Source organism: Suillus subaureus, assembly GCF_016647635.1.
Source record: "Suillus subaureus strain MN1 chromosome Unknown BJ212scaffold_37, whole genome shotgun sequence".
Classification (NCBI taxonomy): domain Eukaryota; kingdom Fungi; phylum Basidiomycota; class Agaricomycetes; order Boletales; family Suillaceae; genus Suillus; species Suillus subaureus.
In genome coordinates this window covers 360,698-378,240 of record NW_024538593.1, presented here as the reverse complement: position 1 = coordinate 378,240, position 17,543 = coordinate 360,698, and the positions used below count along the sequence as shown (strand labels likewise).

The 17,543-nt window shown below is 48.6% G+C and overlaps 7 protein-coding genes across 7 annotated transcripts; 3 read left to right on the top strand and 4 right to left on the bottom strand.

Annotated features, from left to right (window-relative positions):
• Positions 1-15: 15 nt before the first annotated feature.
• BJ212DRAFT_1382796 (uncharacterized protein) lies at positions 16-2,909 on the bottom strand. Its single transcript, XM_041336711.1, has 7 exons — positions 2,823-2,909; positions 2,671-2,766; positions 2,369-2,614; positions 2,018-2,114; positions 1,703-1,883; positions 891-1,645; positions 16-862 (listed from the first exon to the last, which is right to left on the bottom strand). The coding sequence occupies exons 1-7, from the start codon at positions 2,835-2,837 to the stop codon at positions 324-326; spliced, it is 1,929 nt and encodes a 642-aa protein (XP_041188811.1). The 5' UTR covers positions 2,838-2,909; the 3' UTR covers positions 16-323.
• Positions 2,910-2,981: 72 nt separating this feature from the next.
• Positions 2,982-3,282, top strand: BJ212DRAFT_1484957 (uncharacterized protein; the record flags this gene model as incomplete). The annotated part of the gene is made up of 2 exons (XM_041340900.1): positions 2,982-3,077; positions 3,133-3,282. 2 exons carry the CDS (start codon positions 2,982-2,984, stop codon positions 3,280-3,282), a joined length of 246 nt encoding a protein of 81 aa, XP_041188810.1.
• Positions 3,283-3,597: 315 nt separating this feature from the next.
• BJ212DRAFT_646607 (chaperonin 10-like protein) lies at positions 3,598-5,760 on the bottom strand. The gene is made up of 10 exons (XM_041343742.1): positions 5,294-5,760; positions 5,172-5,232; positions 5,049-5,118; positions 4,911-4,991; positions 4,815-4,853; positions 4,609-4,765; positions 4,302-4,557; positions 4,184-4,240; positions 4,064-4,129; positions 3,598-4,013 (listed from the first exon to the last, which is right to left on the bottom strand). Exons 1-10 carry the CDS (start codon positions 5,506-5,508, stop codon positions 3,864-3,866), a joined length of 1,152 nt encoding a protein of 383 aa, XP_041188809.1. The 5' UTR covers positions 5,509-5,760; the 3' UTR covers positions 3,598-3,863.
• On the bottom strand, positions 5,558-8,367 carry BJ212DRAFT_1382776 (kinase-like domain-containing protein). The gene is made up of 9 exons (XM_041336710.1): positions 7,686-8,367; positions 7,452-7,626; positions 7,311-7,394; positions 7,015-7,256; positions 6,735-6,963; positions 6,667-6,682; positions 6,390-6,615; positions 6,108-6,335; positions 5,558-6,052 (listed from the first exon to the last, which is right to left on the bottom strand). Exons 1-9 carry the CDS (start codon positions 7,973-7,975, stop codon positions 6,013-6,015), a joined length of 1,530 nt encoding a protein of 509 aa, XP_041188808.1. The 5' UTR covers positions 7,976-8,367; the 3' UTR covers positions 5,558-6,012.
• A 141-nt stretch (positions 8,368-8,508) lies between these two features.
• Positions 8,509-10,470, top strand: BJ212DRAFT_1448996 (WD40-repeat-containing domain protein; the record flags this gene model as incomplete). Its single annotated transcript, XM_041338623.1, has 9 exons — positions 8,509-8,709; positions 8,761-8,871; positions 8,926-8,999; positions 9,069-9,162; positions 9,212-9,365; positions 9,417-9,540; positions 9,595-9,807; positions 9,860-9,967; positions 10,020-10,470. The coding sequence occupies 9 exons, from the start codon at positions 8,509-8,511 to the stop codon at positions 10,468-10,470; spliced, it is 1,530 nt and encodes a 509-aa protein (XP_041188807.1).
• Positions 10,471-10,544: 74 nt separating this feature from the next.
• Positions 10,545-13,713, bottom strand: BJ212DRAFT_647364 (apses-domain-containing protein). The gene is made up of 7 exons (XM_041343743.1): positions 13,389-13,713; positions 13,142-13,329; positions 11,603-13,082; positions 11,454-11,547; positions 10,849-11,402; positions 10,703-10,783; positions 10,545-10,640 (listed from the first exon to the last, which is right to left on the bottom strand). Exons 1-7 carry the CDS (start codon positions 13,461-13,463, stop codon positions 10,620-10,622), a joined length of 2,493 nt encoding a protein of 830 aa, XP_041188806.1. The 5' UTR covers positions 13,464-13,713; the 3' UTR covers positions 10,545-10,619.
• Positions 13,630-17,425, top strand: BJ212DRAFT_1484952 (uncharacterized protein; the record flags this gene model as incomplete). Its single annotated transcript, XM_041340899.1, has 26 exons — positions 13,630-13,713; positions 13,768-13,855; positions 13,888-13,910; positions 13,962-14,386; positions 14,439-14,487; positions 14,538-14,602; positions 14,648-14,689; positions 14,739-14,884; positions 14,935-14,954; positions 14,998-15,028; positions 15,078-15,131; positions 15,185-15,248; positions 15,301-15,411; positions 15,481-15,501; positions 15,556-15,567; positions 15,616-15,680; positions 15,734-15,808; positions 15,859-15,869; positions 15,921-15,968; positions 16,023-16,064; positions 16,140-16,214; positions 16,265-16,284; positions 16,334-16,377; positions 16,430-16,528; positions 16,591-16,634; positions 16,688-17,425. The coding sequence occupies 26 exons, from the start codon at positions 13,630-13,632 to the stop codon at positions 17,423-17,425; spliced, it is 2,496 nt and encodes an 831-aa protein (XP_041188805.1).
• Positions 17,426-17,543: the final 118 nt, after the last annotated feature.

Sequence of the window (17,543 nt, the reverse complement as noted above, 5' to 3'; positions counted from 1 at the left end):
GAAACATATATGATATTAGACGCTATTTCGGTCGACATATGTGGCACAATTTACATCCTGTCGACACCACGTACGTAGAATTCAGCTCTTCAAGTGTAGAACGCCGCTATCGATTCACTGACATTGGTCTTGCCTCATCTAATGACCATGTCTAGTAGCGCCAGTTACGCCGATCCTTGGCACCTAGGCAGCGGGAAATGGAGTGCATTGTCTAGTGATAAGTAATAGTACGGTAGGCATAGAAATCGGATTCTGCATGCGTGTTGTATGAGTATGCGATAATTACAAGAGATAATATACACCGTGTTCACGATCTTCATGCTTTAAGCTTCAGTTTCATGTCCTGACTCTTGCATAAAGACCCAGTTATCGCCTACTCGTTGCATCCGACCCGAACCCACGTTTTCGTCTGGGTCTACATTGAGTAAATCATCTCTTCCCATTTGCACTAGATCCATGCAAGCTTGCTCTTCACCGTGACCACTATCCTGGCCGCCTGCTTCGCCCAGGACTATGGCGTCCGAGTGTTGAACATCTTCATCCCAGCCTTGTCCACCGTCTCGGTATTTGCCGTGCCCAAGGGTATCGCCACTGTGTCCAGCTATCAATCCTCTGCCTCCTCCTTGCCACCCACGTCCAGAACCTGCGGTGGACTGGGCATCCCAACTTGGATCCTGCCACTGACCAGCTTGCACAGCATTTGTCTGACCAGTAAATGCGACTACACCGCCCGTCATTACAAACTGCATGAGTTCCTCTTGAGACGGTGTATCGCCGTAAGTACTGAGCCACATCTTTCCCAATGCTTCCCACGATGAAGGCGCAGTGAAATCAAACGTTGTGATATCAAAATGATCAAGTCCTGGTTGCTGCAGCGCTGGACGCCGAACTCGGTTTACGAGGTTCGACTTTCTGTGTAGATGTACTGGCAGCTACCGAGGGCAACTGGTCTGATACAGGTACACGATTTTCGGGTGCCGCCGTACGGGCAGGGACTACAGATGGAACCGTCGGAGGCTGGGGTTGAGCTTCGACTGATGCAGCTCTAGGGGTGGTAGAAGACGGTCTAATATCTCGTCCGAACTCGTCTTTTCCCGCTTCAGGGAGCTTTGCTGGAGTTTGACTTTGGACTACATCTCTGCTTGCTGCAGTTCTCTGAGGCGGACTATACGGTCGTGGCCGCTGCCCATTGAATCTGCGTGGGCTTTGAGAACGGCTATTTCTTGGCCGTGAAGAATTCCAATCCCTATCTTTGAAACGATCGTGGTCACGGTCATCCCATCTACCCCGACCCCGACCACGACCACGAAAACTACGCTGGAATCCCCCGCGTGAGTTGGAATCATGGAATCCATCACGCTCTCTTCCAGGATCGAATTGGCTTGAACGATTCTGCCAAGAATCCCTACCGGGATCATGCTGAGCATGTGACTGTGAGGAAGAATAAGGTTGTGGTTGGTTGTTTAGATGAGGTAGAGGAGGACGCTGTGGCGCAGATAGGAGTTGTGTATTTTGCAATGGGAGCTGAATTGCAGATTGCGATGGAGGACCACCATTTGGGACGTTTGCCGTCAAAGCCAACTGTTGCAACAACGCTAGGTGCCCAGCGAGGGGTGGGACAGACACAGTGTTTGGTGGTGTTTGGCTGCATCGAGAGGTTCAGAAGAGCTCCAATTCGCGACTTTAATAAGTAGGCACTTACATGCGTGGCTGTCCAGCGGCTTGCGCAGCTTGTCCAAGCAGGGCCAGAAGTGTGGACTGCACCGATTCTGGAAGAGGAGGTGTTGGACCCTGGGATGGGGTAGCCGATGGAGGGGTGGTAATTATCGGCACTGCTTGAGTTTCGACTCGTGCGATGGGAGGCATTGAGTTTTTCACGGATTCTAACATAAAAAGCAGCCAAATCGTATTTCAGTGTAAATTCTCATTTCATTTGAGGCAGAGACGCCAGCAAAAATAGCTATTACACAAGCAGAAGAAATACTTAGCGGACACATGTTTGATTCGTGATATGCACCTTTTCGAGAGTCCATCATCTCCCTCAGCCGTGTCAAAACCGGCGAAGGAAAAGTATTTGATTTGGTCCATATATCCAGAACTTTCTTCGTCTTTTCCTGTTATTGAAGTAAGTAAGACTGCGTTGCATCCGACGTGGGGGAGAGAACAGCAAAAATAATGTGGTGAAAATACGCGTTAGTGGCGGTATCGGTACTCGAAGATATGAGCCGGTCAGTGGAGGGCACATTTACAGCAACATCAGGCTACGCAGTCACGTTGCTTGGAGTACCATACAAAGTTACCGACGACATGAATGTCGCATATATAGGCCTGACCTGTGTGCGTGAAGTAGGATCCACTCGTTGCTTACCTTCGCTTCCGCATTATCAAGCGCAATCATGTCCTGGAACAGACCATCCAAAACACCTTCAACTTTGAGTAGGAAGGTGGCAGCGTTTCCGGTGCTTGAATTTATGTCACCAGTGATACCGCGCTTTGTGGCATAATTTCGGGCAGCGCGTGCCAGAGCATCAAACGCATAGAGACTTGACACCTTGGCAGTACTAGACAGTGACTTGTGAGTGCGATAAAGTATCGCAACAAGCTTAGTGTCATGCTGTCAATACAAAAAACCTGAGTAAACAAGCCTTCAAGTATGGTTTTGACACGCACCTCCACGGACTTCAGTGTAATGTCAGTCAATTTCGTCATCTTGGAAGCTGACAGTCGTTTTGCATTGACGACATCTTTCAGCGTGTTCTCGAAATCCTGGAAGAGCGTAAAAATAAACATCATCAACGGAATAAAACGTTGGCTCGACTAACTTCAAGTTGGCTCATCACTCCCAAAGCATCGGGCGCTCTGAAACGGTACTAGTGAGAATGTTGATGGTAAACGGTATCGAGCCTGACTGAAACTTTTGTTTGTTGATGTTGATTCAGAGGGCGTTTATGCACCTTGCGCTCATTTTCCCATCACCTCGGATGTCAACTAGAGCCAAAGCGACACTGGCTGCGTCGCTCGCATTTTCCTCCTTCATTATATGGGCAGTTCATTACCAGCAGTCAAGGGAGCGAGAGGTGATCACTATTGTCGCTTATTATCTCATCTCATACCTGACATTCCACCTAATAGGACATGTTCCAAGGTGTCGTTCGTGATGACGCTCGTCGGCTAGAGAAAATGCGGCAGCGTGAAGAAGAGTTCCGCGAATCCTCTCGCAAGCGAGAAATGTATGAACAAGTACAGAACGTCGTATCAAGCGACCAGTCAAACAAGATTTGACCCATACATATTCCTGGTCCAAAGGTTACTGTCTGGAGGTATCGCATCATTGCACTGGTCACCGCCGAAGTAATGTTGCATCCTATTGAGTTACCCGTAACTCACACTGTGGCAATGCATATCCTGTTTCCAGTCATAGGGGGCGGAAATTAGAGTTGCTATTTCATCAACTCCGTCCCACGGATAAACGTGCACTTCACCTTCTCGTAACTGCCTACATTCGTTCGCATTCATTTTCCTTATCAATTTGAAACTCGAACCCTTGGCCGCAGGCCGTGTTCCCACCTGCGGTGCTCTCGACTCTGATAACTAGGGTCTGGGTCTAATCTACCAAGTAGCACGAGCTTGTCGTGTCTTCGACGAGCCAACAGTGAGCAATCGCCGCAGCGAGCTGCAAGAGGCTCTTCTCTTAGAATCTCTCTAATTTCTGTGAGTGAATGGCACGCGGAGATCCAATCCCTGATTTACTACAATATTTTAACCCAGTGGACAAGTACACGACGAAGTACAACAATTACCCATGCAAACCCAATCTACGTGAATACTCTATAACTCTAGAAATCACCACTCGTTACCATGTTCTAGTCTTGAATTTGCACCTTGATCGCGCCTTGAGAAGGGTCTGCAGCAACATGGAAGGCAGAAACAGCTTCCTCTAGTTTAAACCGATGCGTAACCAGAGGCTTCAAGTCGATCAGACCGCCAGCGACAAGGCGTATGGCTTTAGGGTACTGATCACATATGGTCAACATCACGAAATTCTTGCAGAAACGTAGCATACCTGGTTGGCATATCTGTATTGGAAACTAACATCTATCTCGTTTGCGCTCAGGTGCATGAATGGGAACTGAAAATATGACTAATTGAGCGCGACCAATTTTGAGTGTGGGCGTTTACATACCACTTGTTCGTTCTTGCCGACACCAATGATGAACACCTTGCCACCGAATTGCGCTGCCTGGGTACCATCCAGAATAAGCAAGACTCTTGAAAGCGTAGACGACTTCAGAGTTTCTTACATGCACGGCAGTATGCACACTGCTTTCCACACCACTGCACTCGATCGCAACTTTCACAGGGCCGTCAGCGGCGGCTTTGATCTTTTGGGCAGCGTCCTTTGGGGTCAAACCACGCTCTACCAGTACCGTACGCACACCAGGAACGAGCTTCTTTGCGAAGTCGAGGCGGCTCTGGAAGAGATCGGTGATGACAATGGGCTCGGCGCCTGCAGCACGTGCCGAAAGAAGAGAAACAAGACCAATCGGTCCGGCGCCACTGAATGCCAATTAATGTGTCATAACATGAAATCTCCAAATGCGAACACACCAGATTAAAGTGGAGTCACCAAGGCGGAGACCAGCACGCTCGATGCCTGCGAGAGCTACAGCCAGGGGCTCGCAAAGAGATCCTTCTTCGAAGGAAAGGGAATCGGGCAAACGGTGCAACCACTCAGCAGGGTGCAGGTGATAGCGAGTCAAGGTTCCTGGAAGGCAGCTAAGTATCAATGAAAGTCGAATGTTCGGAGTTCCTACCATGGAAAGGAGGAGTGGAGAAGAAGACAACATCAGGACCTGTAAAGAGATACCACGTCACGGACCGCCTGATGATAGGTTAAAGTGGAAACGTACAGGCGTTATACCTACCGACCCTGCAATGGTCACAAGATGACTTCGAGCAGGGCACGCCGGCCTCGATTGCGACGCGGTCCCCTAGGTAGTATGCGGTTAGTTCTTCACACGATCAACATTTCGAAATGGGTAGCTTACCGACTTTCCACTGAGTCACACCCTCACCTATTTCAATGACCTCTCCTGCAGACTCGTGCCCGGAGCCACACTGTGCTCGAGATCAGATGCTATTTTCAGCAATTCGTAATGACTGAGCCTAACCTCATCAGTCACAACCATGGAATCACCGACGCGTCCATGCTTCCAGAAATGAACGTCGCTCCTGCCAATCACCGCAGATCGCGTTAGCACAATGTTCAGGATGTTGCAATGCAAAAACGAACCCGCAGATCCCAGTCGAACGGACGTGCACCAGCACTTGTCCAGGCCCTGGCGTTGGGCGCGGCTTTTCCACGAGGTGAATTTCATGATTGGGATTATAGAATGCCGCAATATTTGCATCAGGGGCAGGCACCTCTCCAGATGCGAGGACGCGGAAGGAAGGGTCGTCGAGGACCTTGCGAGGACTGTAAGTATCTGCGTATCCACCGTCAGGCATCGTGATCTAGATGGGAGTTAGATGATGATGAAGATGGCTTTTGGGAATCTGAATTATGGCGATTGCATGGCGGACACCTGAGATTTATATGCATTCTCAAGTATGGTACGTTACGGCAAATTGTGGCCAGCAGGCAGAAAAGCATGAAACACACACACACGAGTTCCGGTCCGAAGGCAATGAGGTCCACATCGAGTTAGCCTTATTGTTCTCAAGCTGTTAACCGAATGAATTAAGACTCGGACCCAGACAATATCCCCGGAGTTGCCCCCAGACTGTCCATTAGCTGGACGACGGAGGGTTGATTACCGGTTGAGGTACAAATGCTGTCTGCAACAAAACGGATCTAACTGTCAAAATTACGCAAACCTAGTGCTGTCTATGGTATCGAAACGGTATTGATCCAGGGCGAGCGAACGAGCGAGCCGCGGAGGAGACGATGATCCAATGTTACAGGTGTGTCATATGATGTAAAGAGGCAGGAAGCAAGCGCGTGTATTCCAATCACGGAGCTTGTCCGCCAGTGAAGCGCTTGAACGTGAATCTATATTAGGATAGAGTCAGGGGCGTTAGCCATGAATCCAACACACGCGACTTACCCTAAGAAAGCAAGATCCTTGTCAGATCCGACTTGTTCAACAACTTCAAGCTGTTCAGGAAGGTTGCCGAGCTCATCAGTGGGGAAGTATGTGGTATCTGTAATTGACGATAACGCAGGTACGAAAGGCGGCGCGATATAACGTAGATTATCCCAGTCGGCTCCATAGAAGAAGGGATGATTCTTGATTTCATTGACCCCCAAACGGGTGCTCGCCCACGTCATCATGCTAAGGCGAAATGAGTAAAACGCCTTCGTTTGTACGTGGGCAACAGAGTCGCACCTGCGAATCAGATGCTCAGCTTCCTGGCTAAGGTGAACTTCCTCCGGGAAGTATAGGTAGTTTGGCCATTCGATGATTTTCTTGTATGTATCACTTGGGTTTTCAGAGCAAAATGGCGCGTATCCAACCACACACTCAAAAAAGATTGCACCCAACGACCACCAGTCACATTCCTTACCATAACCTTTCAGCATGAACACCTCTGGCGCAATATAATCCGGCGTTCCTACATGGAGAGCTCAAACAGCGCACAAGGATTTGTCATCTGGTCACTTACCGACAGTGGAGTATGCCTGGTAATACAAGAATCAATGTCGATACGAAGTAGAACACGAGGAGACTAACCAATTTTCGTCGGTTGGCCTTCCAAGTAGCAATTTGCTCGCGACTCATTGTAAGGTGGATAGCATTAACCTGGACGCTGTTTCGGGCGGGATCCCTTTGTTTGTCTTGGTCTATCAAACGCTTGTAGAAATCTCCATCTGTAGTTTTGTGCAAACCAGTTGAGAGACCAAAGTCGGACAGCTTTAAATGCCCATTCTTGTCTATCAGGATGTTATCAGGTTTGATGTCCCTGAAACGAAAATTGATATGCTTATAATGAAGATGGTAGGCTATTGCGCACCGATGAATATAGCCGAGGTCATGGACAGCCTCAATAGCAAGAATGCACTCCGCCATGTAGAACCGTGTCACATCTTCGGAGAAAACATCGTATTTCATGAGCATGGTCATTAGGTCGCCTCCAGGAAGAAACTCCATGATGAGATATAAGTATAGTGGATCCTGGAAGGAATAAAAGAGTTGAACAACCCAGGGTGATGTAGATTCAGCGAGCAAGTCACGCTCAGCCCGAATATGAGCAAGCTATAAGACCATTACATTAGTACAAGGCGACAAGCATAGATTGTGCATACAGACCTGATCTCGTTTTAACATCTCAGCCTTTTGGAGGGTCTTCATGGCATAGACCTTCCCTGTGTCTACTTTCTGAACCAATCTTACCTACGCGTTAATCAAGTGGTGAGCTCAAAGAGTAATTCAGTAAACAGCCTGGCATACCTCACCAAACGCACCCTTCCCGATGACTTTTACTGTGCGAAAGTCCGTGAGACGAATCTTTGTCCGACGCAATCGTAGATGCTGTGACTCCAGCTTGCGGTATTTACGAATTTCGCGTTCTTTCGACTCATTAGGTATCATGGCTTGATTAAGTCTGTGCTCAAGTTCTGTGCGTCTGCAAGTGGGATCGGCAATCGTTAACTGAAGAAACGAACAAGCGACCGGCTGGCGCACCTCCCATTGCGTTCGATCGCGGCATCAACAGCAAGCTTGTAGTAAGATTCAAGCTTTAGCTTTGCAGCAGTTGCACGAGATACGGCATCGGATGAAAAGGTATCAGCACTCCGCTCGAAATAAACGTAGTCGTCGCCTTTCCTCTTGCTTGCTGAACTTGTGGAAGCAGGAGAACTAGACCGTTGCTGGCCTGATGGTGATGCGGAAAGTTGGGTGGGCTGGGTAGAGCTACCACCACTGATGTTTGAGCTAACTGAAGCTACGGTCTCTTCGGACTGGCGTTGGTTCATGGTGGTTCAAAGGAAAGCGAAAGTACAACCGCTATAGCTAAAAGTCGTGGTGGAAAAATCAAACACAACGAAATGGAGAACGTAAAAGATGTCTCGGAACACCAAGTTTGTGTTGTTATGGAAGGTATGTAAGCTTCCGATAATTAAATTTAGTCTGAATAAAACTACGATCGTGTGCAGTGAAAAGCACAAACGAGGCCTGTCAATTCAAGGTACTAGTAGCTCTTGGTAGTGGCCCAAGCAGCGTTAAACTCTGAAACACAAAAAAAGTACTTGTCATTGTGCGATTCAAACAGGTGTGTTGGTTTTGAAAACATGTTTCTATGGAACCATTGCTACTGTAAAAAAACTACACGTGGTTGTCTGCACGCGAGAGTGATGAGATGTGGGCGCGCGAGAGTAGGATAGCTAGCCCCAAGTGGCAGCTGTTGTTTGGATCCAAAGCTCTTGCCAAACAACGCTTCTCAAGTTTCAACAGACTCGTCCAAACTTATTCTTTGCCAGAACCACGTGTCAGGCCCTTCTGTTCCATCATGTCGGAGCTGACATACGACTCGTTGATGGATGATGGAAACTATCTGGGCTCTGAGCGGGCCCGGATGGAGAACAAGGTCATTCTTGATGAGCTCGAGCGAAAGAAGAAGGCGCGCAACTTAGCTGTACCAACGGACGACAATAAGGTCAAAGCGAGACTGCGAGAAATCGGAGAGCCTATCACACTTTTTGGTGAACGAGTGAGTTTCTACAACAGTATAAATCCATCGTGTGAGATTGACTGTAATTAGGCAGCAGATCGACGAGACCGACTAATATATGTTCTTTCACAAATAAATGCCGCAAGGGGTGATGACCACACAATGGAAGAGGCATCCTCTGAAGAAAGCGAAGAAGAAGGGGTATGTAGTTCCCAGCTTCTACTTGATGGAGCGATTGCTGACCCAGTTTTACAGGAGGAGTTTTACACTGAAGGCTCCCTAGAGCTTCTCCAAGCTCGAAGGAATCTTGCAGAATTTTCTCTGCCTAGGTTGGATTTTACCTACCGATAGGTGATTTCAGCAAGGTGCTTACAATATCCCTTTCCTGTCCTTTGCAGAGCTCAAAAGCGCGTCGCCCAGCAGCGAATAGACAGCAAAATACCATTAGGGCGCATAATCGACATACGGAAGAAGGTTTTCGCAGGGGTCAAGGTAAATGATGCGGAACTATAAGGATATCATTGTTCATTGGCGCACGCAGCGTTTTAGCAATATTGGTTCACAAATCGGCGACGAGCGCCCGATATCGCAAGTGCGCTTTGCACCCAATAATAAAATTCTAGCCACCGGTAGCTGGTCTGGTACCGTCAAGTTGTGGAATGTGCCTGCCTGCACAACTATACGCACACTCAGAGGTCAGTGTCCAATGCTATAATAGTGCTTTCTTGCGCTGATAATAACCTCAGGTCACGGTGATCGTGTTGGTGGTGTTGCGTGGCATCCGCAAGCAACATTAACACAAGAAGAGGGATTAGTGAATTTGGTGTCGGGTGCAGGAGATATGTGCGTCAATCTATGGTCTTTGAATAGGTGAATCCTCTCGTCGAGTTTTTCTTCGCACTGGAACCTCATATTCTTCAACAGTGATGCTCCGCTCTCTGTGATGAAGGGACATGCAGATCGCATCTGTCGTGTAGCGTTTCACCCTTCTGGTAATTTTGTCGCTTCCGCTAGCTTCGATACCACTTGGCGATTATGGGACGTGAACTCCTCAAAAGAATTACTTCTCCAAGAAGGCCACTCAAAGGAAGTGTATGCTGTTGAGTTTCAGGGCGATGGCGCACTGATCGCCTCGGGGTGAGTCCATGCATCTACAACAGAATTTACCTTGGATAACAGGATTTTTTAGGGGTCTAGATGCTGTTGGACGAGTATGGGATCTGCGGACGGGACGCACAGCAATGGTACTCGACGGTCACGTCCAAGGTATCTTCGGAATTGACTTCTCCCCAAACGGGTGGGTTGTCTCCGACAGCTTTCCGTCCATCTTGATGAAAATTTTTGAGTAGATATCAAATCGCCACCGGCGCTGGCGACGACACAATACGGATATGGGACATGCGCTCTCTGAAAGCACTGTACACCATCCCCGCACATGTCTCCAACGTGTCCGACGTCCGTTTCTTCCGTGCTGGTGCACTCCCATCATTCAAGCCCAAGACTGAATCCGCAGATGTTTTTATGAACGGGATTGCCGAAGATGCAGATGCAGACAAGAGTCATGACGCTGAGGACGACATCCAGGAGTGGAAATACCGCTCAGGGCTGTATCTAGCCAGTTCTGGATACGATGGCTACGTGAAGTTGTGGAGCGCCGACGATTGGCAGCTACTCCGCACACTAACGACAGATTCGGGCAAGGTCATGTCTGTGGATTTAACAAGCGATGGAGAGCTGCTCGCCTCCAGTACTTACAATCGCAATTTCCAATTATTCGCTCCAGAGGATGTCCCAGTGTAATCATGTTTTGCTCGTGATAATAACTGTTGCTTGAGAGATACAAATGCAGGTTAACCAACTCTGGCAGTGCGTATTATACGGATGCGATGAGCAGTACATAGTGTTCGGTTGAAACACGGATCTTCTCGATCCGGGGCCAATAAATGAAATTATATAAGTCCATCCCTGACCTGCATTTCAATTGGAATGTAAGCTAACCTGAATCAGGGTAAGCGGAACAAACTAAGCTCACCTTCTGCATGAATCCAGCCACGCGAACTATGTCCACAACCTGTGCCTCGCTCTCGACTGCCACCACAAGATTTTCCAGCATCTAGACAAGAACATTTCACCGGTAAATAAACATCGTACACTTCCCACCGTGATTAAGCCACTCACATCCTCTACTTTATCGATAGGGATACCTGTGCAGAGCGCAACCACCTTCTTACATTGATATTCTTTGTCAGCGCTCGCGCCCTGGAGGGATCTTAGTCTCAATTGCATGAGTTCCTCCATCCTCATGTGCCAGTGTTTCAGCCGTCGTAATCGGATCAAGGTTGAGATGGAATCGCCGGTAGGTGATGGGGGCTCTGGTTCCACGCTGAACGAAATGTCCATAGATCCTGGCGTCCCTGTCATCGTCGAACTAGGTCCACGCCATTGAAAGGCAGGTCCGGCCGTCTCGCGCCCATCCCGGCCCATTAGATCTGTACGACCTGTCCAGTCGAAGTGATCTTCATCTAGGATAGCTTTCTCGAGATTCCGTATCCGTTGATGGACCTTATCAAGCTCTCCACATCGGCTTTGGCACAGTTGTATTTGCTTCCGCTGTTCGGAAAGCTCGCGCGTGGCTGCCCGAAGGTGAGCTTGCGTCACATCAAGCGAGTCTTGTTTTGCTTTGATTTCAGTGGAGAATTCAATACTAAGCTCCTGGATCATCGACGTCATATCTGGGGCAAGACATCAGAGTGCCATTGGAGCATGAAACACGTGAATCATACCTGCAATTATGTCCTGGCTCTTCTGGATAGGTGCTGAAGGTCCAGAACGTAATGATGCGAGGATGTCATCGGCTCGTGCACCACCATTAAGCTCCTGGAAGAACCGAATTCAACACCAACGTCACATACACTGAATTGATGCAACATACCTCGACCTCAACGCCAAAGTCACCAGGCCGCAGACCCACTTTATTAGGCAACACTCGATTAGCCCCAACGTCAATAAGCGTTCTCACCAAAGCCCTGTTGCCTACACGCGCAGCGATGTTAAGGACCGTGTCTCCGTACTCATCTTGCAAATCTACGAGGGACTTGAAATCACCACCCTGGTTCTGTGCTATCCACAAGAAGATCTGATCGAGATAATATCGAGCACAGACCGCACGTCCTTGTATACCCGCCAAGTACATGATGTGATGCAACACAGATTTTCTGGACGTGTCAAGCGTGCGGATAGAGGTGTGCAGAGAGGTGATAAGGAGATTGAAGCATTGTTGATCGAAGTTGTGCGTGTCAATAGATGCACGCATGAGCGGCGTTTCGCCAACAAAATTGCCGCGGTGGATGTCCGCGCCAGCTGATATGAGTTGAGAAACAGTCTGTTGTCTGCCCATGCTTGCAGCAAGGTGCAGAGCAGTGTGACCCTTGTCGTCTAGGATGGTGTCTATATCAATTGGAGAAGACATGTCTGGTGTTAATTCACGCAGGAGGTCGAGTACGGGTGCAGGGTCATCTTGTCGACAAATAGCAGCAATGAGCCTAACGCGACGGGCGTCCCGAAGAGCAGAGGGATCGCGAAGAGTATGAGGTTTGGTGGAGAAGCGAAGACCAGTACCGTCAACGTCAGCACCATCGATCAACTTCCCACTTGTAAACGTCGATATACTCGGTGGACGCGAGACGGTATTGTTCGGATGCGGCGAACCGACGTTGACACGTGAAAGTGGACGAGTCGGAGGGAGAGCTGCCATTGACTGTGACATGATCGATCCGCTAGACAACGTTCTGCGAGATGCTTGAGATGCATCTGGTTGTGGGGTGGGCTCTTTACGAGCGCGTTTCGTAGGGGATGGCCCATCTTCATCGTTGGCTTGAGTTACAACAGAAGGCGGACGGGATCGGTCGGATATTTGTATATCTGGTGCTTCCAACAATGGGTGTGAAGATCTTTGAGTAGGAGCAGGTTGTTGAGTAGTTGGGACTACTTCAGAATCAGACCGGGTTCGTTTCAAGGACTGGATTGGAGGTGGTGTTGGGGACACTCCTCCAGAGGATAGTGACTGCGCGTAGCCACTCTGGTACGGTGTCGAAGAGTATGTCGATTGTCTAATTGGAGCGAGGGAAGATGTGGATGGAGTAAATAGGCCTTGGGCGCGCCCCTGGTTCAAGAGGCGAAGGGCAGAACCTGGCATGATGGGAGGTGGAGCTAGACCCGATTGCGAGTAGCCTCCAGACGTGCCAAGATTTGGGAAGGATGAGGCAGCAGAGAGAGGTCGCGGAGATGCGGTTGAGGGTACCGTTGGGAGCGATCCGAGGGTGTTTGTGCTAGGTGTGAAATCGAACAAAGGAGCTAGTAGAGGGGCAACACCATACTGCGCAGCGATGTCGCGGCCACGCTCCAGGGGAATCCTGACAACACGACACATTCAGTCCATACGGCCGAATTAAAACCTTATGATTGCGCGAACCATGTTCCTTGATATTTTCCGTAGCCACCCTGGACGATTTCATGCTTACCTGGCAGGATTTCCTTCTCAAGGATCTTAGTGCGCCTACCCTTCTCGATACCTGCGACCTTGAGAATCTGAGTAGCATTGACAAACGAATCACCGCGTCTGCGCATCACAGCGATACCTCGGACCATACACTCATAAACCTACAGCGCGACGCGACCGTGTCAGCCGCCATTAGTACCAGAAAATGGTGTCAACTGACCTGAACCGACGAATAGACAGCGTTATATATTTTTACCTGGGGCGACTGCCCTACGTTTCGTTGTACGGCCTGCATGTAGAGTCAGGCTCTGTTGGTCGCGGTCAAAATACCTGGCGCCGGTGGGAGTCGCGTTCACGCGGTGAGACGCGTGCTGCCAACTGCGTGTCGGAGCTCAAAATGTGGCAGATACGCCTAATGCCTTCAATTAGCATCCTCCCTCATGTCAAGGTAACATCAGACTATGGCCGAAGCTCAGCCGGAAACGCAGCCATTACTGGCACATGAAGATATCGTCGTTTGGCCTATTATCCATATGATCCGTGGGGTATGCATTAATGGATAATCTCTACAGAGGAATCTACTAACATCTGCACCATAGGATGTTATAGTATGCTTCTTTATACCTTCCAGCGAATTCTTTACCAATACCTATATGATAACAGCACTACATAGGCAAGCCAAATTCAGTGCTACAGTGCTGTACTGACAATGTGTGCAGATACACCCCTGACGCTGGAGGCGGTCAGTATTCACTTTTTTTCTGCTAGACTAGGTTCTGACTTGGACGTGTAGTTAACTGGGCCTGATTTGACCTACACTCTCGTTCGTCCCCTAGAGGAGAAATATAACGCGATACAGCGGGCTGGAAACAAATCCGTCGTGTTTTGTTTCCTTCTCAACCGTGTCCATTTCATACGTGACCAGAAAAACTTGACCACGGGACCACTGTCCTGCTCGCGCGCCATGCTTTGCGAGATACTCGCTATTCGTTGCCTAAGAGATAACGGAAGCAGTATGCTAAACATGGCACTTGTCCTAACGACTAAATGGCAAGTCTGGTCAGGCGCTGACCCTCATATAGTCGAAATGGCAAGGGAGGAACGCGATGACGACCTCGAGGAACGCGTTGGAAATGCAATCGAGATGGCCATCATAAGCAAGGCAAGGCGATTCATCAAAAGCTCCCCATGCCAAAAAGTTATTGATGGCATCTGGATGTATGTTGATCCTTTTAAGCAGCGTCTTACGCGTTGACATGTTCCTGCTCAGCGGTAAATGTGTATACCAGGCGGAAAGTAGTCATTCAATACTGTCCGATGTAAGCCATCGTACTTTGGCATGCTTCACTAGCCCTGAAACACGATGCAGACGTACAAATACAAGCCCATTCATTTCTACGATCCACACAAGGCACCTTTGTTGGACCATTATCGGTATGTGGTACCTCTTTGTCACGAATTGAAACCCATCTGTTGCAGGCTCAAAGTCCCTGCCATCCGCTCTGTTTTGGACTACTTCAAGTAAGGCATGATAAGTGTGTTTTTTCTCGCTAAATCGAACCCCTACTAGCTTTCTCGTCTTATTCATCCTTTTCGTGGTCGCTATTGAGTTAAACGAACCCTTGAGGATCAATATCCCTGAAACATTGTTTATGTTATATGGCCTTGGTTTCGCGCTGGAAAAACTTGCAACCATACAGGAGCATGGAATCACAGGTAGATGTCTGAGCTCACAAGCTCTAGTAGATTCACTCATGCGATTGCAGTTTATTTTAAGGGTACTTGGGTGAGCGAACTTGCCACATGAAGAGATCTAATGTGATTGACAGTTTGCAAAGAATGGCTTCGACCTAGCATTTGGTAGATCGACCAATAAGATGCCACATGACTTACTCACAGTCCTCTTTAGTGACGACATACTGCGTCTACGCTTTCTTTAGACTGTATGGCGTGTATGGGCACAGTGGGTCAATATGCTGTCACCCACTCATCCTAGATAACAGATTGTATCTGCAGAACACTGGGCCCAGGACCTTGGAATTGACTTCCTGGCTGTCATTGCATGCTTGATGTTTCCAAGGTGCTACTTAATATCATTAGCTGGCCTGGGAAGACTGACACATGTTGTTCAGACTCGCCTTCGTGACGTTCAAGAATAATTTGATGGTTTTATCACTCCGTGCCATGATGATGCAGTTTGTTGCTCTCATGCTGATCGCTGCATTCTGCTTTTGTGGGTTCTTGTATGCTCTCTGGACGTGAGTGCAGCGGTCTTTATAACGCTATCTCTCTGTTTATTTTGGCTTCTCCAGGTTGAGCCGGAATCACGCTCGGTCTGTATCATTACATGTGAAATGGGGCTGAGTATATTGACTATTTCTCATCAGGTATTCAGCAGGGTAAGTATGCAGCTGTTGTGTATTACAATAGTCGGTAATGTTCTGTAGGACAATTGCGTGGTGGATGCTTGACTTGTGGTTCGGTCTCGATGCTAGTGGCTTTGACAAAGCTTGTAAGTTCTCGCTCTTCTGGTGCTGATCTATGATAATGAATTTTTGTCATCAGTTGAATTTGACTTTGTGTTCGGACCTATCCTCATGATCACTTATGCATGTCTGAGCAATACACTATTGCTGACTGGTGAGCTGTATCTGTCACTTGTGGATAATATTGCTAAATATCTTCTCTAGTCCTCGTTTCCGTAAGTTTACAAAGAAGCTCGAGTCGTTGAGACACCAACACACTCACATAGATTCTCTCAAATACTTTCGCAAGGATCAACGAGGATGCTGCAGCGGAGGTAACATTCTCAAGCACGACCATATACAAGTTATTGATCCCATTTTCAACACAGGCGATGTTCAGAAGAGCCGTGTCGACGATTGAAGGGCAAGTGGTACTTGAAGTTTACTTGCGTGCCTCTTGACAACTCGCATCTAGTGTTAAAGCCGACTCATTATTTTCATACCAGCCTCCAGTAAACCTACTGGCTCTTTGCATTCTACTTCCATCAAGCTATGTACTGTCACCGAGGTGGTTCCACAAGGTGAGTCCCGGAGCCCATGTATCGGAATTAGCAGTTTGAATGGGATCTAGGTCAACGTCTTCATGATTAGGTTTGTGATGATCTACCGTTCTACACCTTCCACTGAATGCTGGGATCAGAGCCACAAATTTCCCGATCTTGCTCATTATTGCTTTGTACGAACGTGAGTGATTAGAACCGCTGTTATCCATTCTCTTTATTGATCATCTGTCAAGGCCAATCGAAGAAGACTGGCTCAAATGGGTTCTATGAAACTATCACTTCTGCTGCAGAGAAGGTTTTGGATACGTTGCCACGTCCCTTGAAGCGGATGTGTAAGTCCCATTAATGTTATAGACAAAATTACATTTCTTTTCAAACCTGAACGTCATTGTAGCGTTCTTCGAGGGACTGGTGGGTTCAGGGAGCACTATTGACGTTGTGAGGGAGCTTTCCTCGGCCACGTGGGGTTTATCTGATGTTTTTTTTGTCAGATCTTCGAAGTAGAAGAACAAATGGACAATAGCGCATTGGATACTCGGGATTGCGGTGAACTTCCACCAGCAGGCGCCATGGCTCAACGGCGTCCATCTCGAAAGTCAGACTACCAGACTTCACTTCGTCCTCGCTCTCTCAAGGAGCCGCAATCCCAGCTGCAACCTCTGCCTCGATCACAACCCGAACTGACATCGACACACGCCCGGCCGCTGTTACCACAACAGCCCGGACCTCTGTCACATCAGGTATCCCATTCATCCAGTGCCTCTACTCTCCGTCGACGTGTCAACTCACAAATAAGTCGCGCCGATATAACGCAAAGCATCAGTCCACTTGTACAGGTCTTCCAACCTTTAATAGTGGATGATGTCGATGATGACCCAAAGGAGGGAACTCCGCACTCCGCTCCAGCACCCCTCGTTAGCTATGGCCCGGCTAGCCGCAGGCTAGCATCAATGCAATCCATGATGCGTCCCGATCCGATACCTATCGTTCAGCGCAGACCTCCTTTGCCCGTGATTAATACGCGTCCCGAAATCTTCGATGGTCCGGGATCGCCCTCCACCAGCCCGCAGCAGAGCACCCAACCAGAAACTGCTGAAGAGGCGGAGGAAAGCAGCTTTGAGGACAGAAGTATGGTTCGATGGCTCGAGCGTATGAAGCGGATGGAGGATAGGCAAAAACGCATAGAGGAATTGCTTTTGGAGCTGGTCGGACGCGCCCAGCGAGTGTAGATGAGTGTCGGTCCTTGGAGTCATTGCTGAACCGAGTAGTATAGCGCGAGCATCGCATGAGATAAATGCCATCCTCAACGGAAGCTGTATTGGCTCCAAAGGTGAAAATGGCGACAGC

What these genes read in the sequence shown, in the direction of transcription:
- BJ212DRAFT_647364 (XM_041343743.1), bottom strand. Translation starts at nt 13,463, where the DNA reads ATGCAGGCCGTACAACGAAACGTAGGGCAGTCGCCCCAGGTAAAAATA. An exon ending in GGAAAATATCAAGGAACATG is followed by an intron (nt 13,083 to 13,141) that starts GTTCGCGCAATC and finishes TCGTGTTGTCAG; the next exon opens with GATTCCCCTGGAGCGTGGCC. An exon ending in GAGCCAGGACATAATTGCAG is followed by an intron (nt 11,403 to 11,453) that starts GTATGATTCACG and finishes GTCTTGCCCCAG; the next exon opens with ATATGACGTCGATGATCCAG.
- BJ212DRAFT_1382796 (XM_041336711.1), bottom strand. An exon ending in TTGATAATGCGGAAGCGAAG is followed by an intron (nt 2,115 to 2,368) that starts GTAAGCAACGAG and finishes CTTCAATAACAG; the next exon opens with GAAAAGACGAAGAAAGTTCT. An exon ending in AGTCGAACCTCGTAAACCGA is followed by an intron (nt 863 to 890) that starts GTTCGGCGTCCA and finishes TGCAGCAACCAG; the next exon opens with GACTTGATCATTTTGATATC.
- BJ212DRAFT_646607 (XM_041343742.1), bottom strand. Translation starts at nt 5,508, where the DNA reads ATGCCTGACGGTGGATACGCAGATACTTACAGTCCTCGCAAGGTCCTC. An exon ending in GGTCGGTAGGTATAACGCCT is followed by an intron (nt 4,854 to 4,910) that starts GTACGTTTCCAC and finishes ATCTCTTTACAG; the next exon opens with GTCCTGATGTTGTCTTCTTC. An exon ending in GTGTGCATACTGCCGTGCAT is followed by an intron (nt 4,241 to 4,301) that starts GTAAGAAACTCT and finishes GATGGTACCCAG; the next exon opens with GCAGCGCAATTCGGTGGCAA.
- BJ212DRAFT_1382776 (XM_041336710.1), bottom strand. Translation starts at nt 7,975, where the DNA reads ATGAACCAACGCCAGTCCGAAGAGACCGTAGCTTCAGTTAGCTCAAAC. An exon ending in AGATGTTAAAACGAGATCAG is followed by an intron (nt 7,257 to 7,310) that starts GTCTGTATGCAC and finishes ATGGTCTTATAG; the next exon opens with CTTGCTCATATTCGGGCTGA. An exon ending in GACCTCGGCTATATTCATCG is followed by an intron (nt 6,964 to 7,014) that starts GTGCGCAATAGC and finishes TTTTCGTTTCAG; the next exon opens with GGACATCAAACCTGATAACA.